This window comes from Lottia gigantea (assembly GCF_000327385.1).
Source record: "Lottia gigantea unplaced genomic scaffold LOTGIsca_39, whole genome shotgun sequence".
In the NCBI taxonomy this organism is placed as follows: domain Eukaryota; kingdom Metazoa; phylum Mollusca; class Gastropoda; family Lottiidae; genus Lottia; species Lottia gigantea.
In genome coordinates this window covers 1,581,339-1,586,868 of record NW_008709333.1, presented here as the reverse complement: position 1 = coordinate 1,586,868, position 5,530 = coordinate 1,581,339, and the positions used below count along the sequence as shown (strand labels likewise).

Genomic DNA, 5,530 nt, shown 5'->3' with positions numbered 1-5,530 from the left:
CTTAGTTCGGCAATCAGACCACATGAATCGCCTCAGACAACACCAACCAGAACAGATCAAGAAACACAAAAGCAAAGTTCGGCAATTAGACCACATGAATTGCCTCAGACAACACCAACCGGAACAGATCAAGAAACACAAAACCCAAGTTCGGCAAAAAGACCACATGAATCGCCTCAGACAACACCAACCAGGACAGACCAAGAAACACAAAAGCAAAGTTCGGCAAATAGTCCACATGAATCGCCTCAGACAACACCAACCGGAACAGATCAAGAAACACAAAAGCAAAGTCCGGCAAAAAGACCACATGAATCACTTCAGACAACACCAACCAGGACAGATCAAGAAACACAAAAGCAAAATTCGGCTATTAGACCACATGAATTGCTTCAGACAACACCAACCAGAACAGACCAAGAAACACAAAAGCAAAGTTCGGCAAAAAGACCACATGAATCGCCCAAGACAACACCAACCAGAACAGACCAAGAAACACAAAACCAAAGTTCGGCAAAAAGACCACATGAATCACTTCAGACAACACCAACCAGGACAGATCAAGAAACACAAAACCAAAGTTCGGCAAAAAGACCACATGAATCACTTCAGACAACACCAACCAGGACAGATCAAGAAACACAAAACCAAAGTTCGGCAAAAAGACCACATGAATCACTTCAGACAACACCAACCGGAACAGACCAAGAAACACAAAACCAAAGTTCGACAAAAAGTCCACATGAATCACTTCAGACAACACCAACCGGAACAGACCAAGAAACACAAAACCAAAGTTCGACAAAAAGTCCACATGAATTGCATCAGACAATACCAACTGGAACAGATCAAGAAACACAAAACCAAAGTTCGGCAATTAGATCACATGAATCACTTCAGACAACACCAACCAGGACAGATCAAGAAACACAAAACCAAAGTTCGGCAATTAGATCACTGGAATCGCGCCAAACAATGTTAAAAATAAAAGAGCAAGTAAAAAAAAGCAAATCCTGCGATAGAAAAAAGGACTACATAATAAACTTGGGTAGGTAGCAATTAAAACTATTTAAGCTTTATGTTAGATCTAATGACAGACCGACTAGAGGTGTGGCCTAACATAACCAAACCTCTCTGAGGATGTGTCATTACCCGGTTTCCCCGTGACAGTAAACAGGTCCGAGGTCTGACATGGAAAAAGCGTCTAGTAGTTCGGATGGGACAATAAACCGTGTGCTACAGGTTGTGCAGGTTAAAGATCCCTCGACAGTTGGGTATTGAAAGGAGCAGGCTAATGCCGCTGTCCCTCATTGCACCCTGCATGGCGTTGCCCGTCTGCATTAGCTCACATGGTGCAGAAAAGTAGGACGTAAAACTCCATTTATTTCATTAAAATGTCAGAGATGTGGATGTGGCTGGGTAAATTTGTTTTTGGGAAAGGTTTGATTCTCTCAGTTTTCTTCTGGATTTTTGATTTGAATAAGGAATTAACAAAAATAATAACTGGCCTATTTGACGAGAGGCTAGAATGTTAGGCATAAATTTATTTAAAGGGCAAGATTCATCATTTTCCGGGGTTGATTTGGATCTTGAAATTTGTTTTCATGTTTCCAGAAATCTTGGAAAGGGGTGCGGAAGCCGAACCTCTAACACATGACAAAATATGTACAGGGCCTAGAGGAAGCAAAAGTGGTCAAGCTGTGTTTGGTGATTATTTGGCTATGGGCCAAAAATATTCAAGTAAGTCTCAAATGGCAGTGAGAAAAAAATACTATACAAGAGAATCCCTCTATAATAAAAAAAATATCCTTAAAACTAGGTAATTATTTATTAAACTAAGTAATTTTTTATTAAACTAAGTAATTATTTATTAAACTAAGTAATTATTTATTAAACTGATGAATAAACATGTATACTCTTTATGACCAAGTTTGAGTTTTTGTAATTTTACTTAAACTGAGCGTTTGATGACGTCACTAATCGCAAAATATGCTGTATCATATAAGGACTTCGCGATTAGTGACCACAGACGTCTGATTGAAAATTGGAAATTCAATCTATTAGTGTCCCCGATACACATAAAAAATTCAGAAAACCTCTTTACAATCCCTTTAACATGTTTATGTCCATTCTAAGAGGTAGTATCCTTTTAAAAGCTCCATGGTAGCTAAATATCGACTCAACTGAATAATATGTATATATTATTTCCAGTAATCTAAAAGGGATTGTAAAGAGGTTTTCTAAAAAAAATGATGTGAATCGGGGACATTGATATCATCAATTTGCACCATTCCAATTTTTGATCAGATGTCTGTGGTTCCTGCAATTCCACGAAAACTAAATATTGGTGTTTATATTAGTACCAGATATTTTATGTTTCAGAAATCAAACTAAACGAAAGCTGTAGCCAAGCCTCCAAGATTCAACAAGAGTGTCTGAAAATACACTAAATATATTGACCTTGTAGACAATTGATATTTTATTAACAACTATCTGAGTGTGGTATTTTATGTTTCAGGACTCTGGGAAGAAGGTCCTGCAGCTGAACCTCGAGCAAACAACACAAGATGTATTATTTTACTTGGTAAGAGTGGAATCGGTAAAAGTTCTTTTGGTAATTATTTGCTGAAAGCCAAGAAGTTCCCTACACGTGAACTAGAAGACGGAGAAACCGGGGAATGCCAGATCGAGCGAACAGACAGTATGGTGGTAGTGGATACCCCTGGATTTTTCTCAAAGTACCGGTCAGATGTGGATGTCGGTAAAGAAATTATGGAAACAATAAGAGTAAATAATTTGTCAATAAATGTTTATATATTGGTTCTAAGTGCTGACAGAAAAGAGTTAGACAGTCGCTCAGAGTCAGTAGAGTTTATAAAGAAACTGTTTGGAGGAAATGTTGTTAATCATATGATTATAGTTTTCACTAGAAAAGATTACCTGAAAGGTGATCAATTTCGGTTTCCAAGAAATCTGCCGGAGATAACACATTTTATACTTGATTGTAAAGGTGGAAAACAAGATGAGACTCCGGAGATTGGGAAAGAAATCTTCAGTGATAAATATGAAAATATCCCTGATGTATTTGATGAAGACCGTGTTGATTGGGCTACAGTTAGGAAAGAAGACAGACAACGTAAGGACACTAAAAAACTTGATTTTGATGACAATATAGATGCAAAAACAGCTCGGAATAACTCTGCGAAAGAAAAGAAACCATTTGCCAAAGGTAGGGGCTAGAACCTTAGTTCCCAACCCGGGGGTGTGGGACTAGGGTGTCAGGGGGGTGGCCAACTGGTGTAGGAGAGGAATTTATTTTGAATTGAGAGAGCACCTCACATCATCACATGCTGGAAATGTGAATGAAACAAATTTTTGGGGGTGTGAAGGCCCAGGTGATTGTTCCAGGGGTGTGAAGCTGAAAAAGGTTGGGAACCACTGGACTAGAAACAATAATTCAGAAGTTATAATAATGCTCTGTTTTCCATCTGGGCTTTTAGTACCCTGAGAAATTCGAGAGGCACCCCCGATACGAAACAGACATAGAACTATAATGGCCACAGAAATGAGTATCATTGAGTATTGTTCAATGAATATTTCTCATGATGTATTGTAGATTCGTTTTCTGTTATATCATAGCAAAAATTCAGAGAAGATAAAAACGCTGTTCAACAAAATTTCCCTCGTTTCACACTGCATGCGTTATTATTCAATTCAAGATGTAAATAGGTTGCCCTTTTTCGAGATACTGATTACCAGATTACTAGCTATCTGAGTGTGGTATTTTATGTTTCAGGATTCTTGAAAGAAGGTGCCGCAGTCAAACTTCTGGCAGATTACACAAGATGTATTATTTTACTTGGTAAGAGTGGAATTGGTAAAAGTTCTTTTGGTAATTATTTGCTGAGAGCCCAGAAGTTCCGTACACGTGAACTAGAAGACGGAGAAACCGAGGAATGCCAGATCGAGCGAACAGACAGTATGGTGGTAGTGGATACCCCTGGATTTTTCTCAAAGTACCGGTCAGATGTGGATGTCGGTAAAGAAATTATGGAAACAATAAGAGTAAATAATTTGTCAATAAATGTTTATATATTGGTTCTGGGTGCTGACAGAAAAGTGACACAGAGTTCGATAGATTCAGTAGAGTTTATAAAGAAACTGTTTGGAGAAAAAGTCATTAATAATATGATTATAGTTTTCACTGGAAAACATGATAAAAATAAATTTCGGTTTTCAGAATATCTACCACGGATTCCTTATTTTCTGCTCGATTGTAAACATGGAAAACAAGAAGAATCAGAGAGAGAGGCTGAAAAGATTCGCGAAGAAATCTTCAGACACAAATATAAAAATATTCTTAATGTATATGATGTTAATTGGGCTACGATTAGGAAAGATGAAAGACGTCGTTAAAACTAACAAAACTGTCTTCGTACCTGTATTAAGATTCTAACCTTTAACGTGTACCTTGTATTATCATAAATGTTTACTTGTGACCTGGACCAGTGCTTTCAGGCCCGAAGCAACAAGAAAAATGGATTGCTCCCCTAAAAAAATTGATAACTAACCAATTCCATTGTTGAAACTAAACACAATACACTATTGACCCTCCGGATATATGCATTACTTATTGTCTTTATCAGCACAACAATTTGATCTGGTTGCTTGTCGATGAATTTTTGTTCTTCCTTTTGGTGATAGTGTTGTTCATCCAAGTTCGATCCCGTGATCTAATGGTTGCTGATGGTTGAAGTGACAACATGTGTGTCGTCTCTATATTTGGGTAGCAATATTAGTTATCACTATAACTTGACAAATCACTGATAAACACCGGAAGTAAAGAGTTTCGCCCACGAAGACACAATGGAATTCATTCCGATTCAGCTTACAGAAACTGCCGAGAATTGCCAAACGGTAGTTTCGTATGCTCTTTTCCAGGAAAAACTATAATGTCATTGTACTTTGGTCTTGTCTAAGCCACTAAAAGCATTTAATTTCGGCAGAGGCTATTGTTACAATGACATACACGTGAAAGCCGCCGTCAGTAACTGCTGACCGAACGGGCTAGGCGGCTAAATGCTGGACAGAGATCAACCTTTTTTCAGCCTAAACTATAAAGGATTCCATCTCATTGATTCATATATACTTCATAATATAAAACAGCATTGAAGCAGTGGCAGGGCAGTGAAGAGGCTGGCCCAGCTTACGTTTCAGAAGTCAATCGGTTTGATTGAAACAAGTTACAGTCTTTAAAATACTCACGGCTTATAGAGCACATAAATATCTTTTATTCTGTTTACTGCATTTCCATTATCAGTTTATAATAATAAAAAATCGAATTGAACATTTGTGTAATTTAAAATTGCGGATCACGCAATTGTCCGAAACGAAATATTACAACAATGACTATTTTTTAGTCATAAACTGGATATGAGACAGTGATTTTGATATTTTTCAAGCAAAATCAATTTGAACAATATTCTGTGCTATCTTTAGGCATAAATTTTAAATTAAGGAAACGTCTGAT

General features: G+C 37.5%; 2 protein-coding genes across 2 annotated transcripts; both read left to right on the top strand.

The window, feature by feature from the left end:
- Positions 1 to 2,571: 2,571 nt before the first annotated feature.
- On the top strand, positions 2,572 to 2,949 carry LOTGIDRAFT_78943 (hypothetical protein; the record flags this gene model as incomplete). Its single annotated transcript, XM_009059359.1, has 1 exon — positions 2,572 to 2,949. A coding segment is annotated over one exon (378 nt), but the record flags the coding sequence as incomplete, so codon positions are not given.
- Positions 2,950 to 3,849: 900 nt separating this feature from the next.
- LOTGIDRAFT_67410 (hypothetical protein) lies at positions 3,850 to 4,284 on the top strand (the record flags this gene model as incomplete). Its single annotated transcript, XM_009059351.1, has 1 exon — positions 3,850 to 4,284. A coding segment is annotated over one exon (435 nt), but the record flags the coding sequence as incomplete, so codon positions are not given.
- Between the last annotated feature and the right edge of the window lie 1,246 nt (positions 4,285 to 5,530).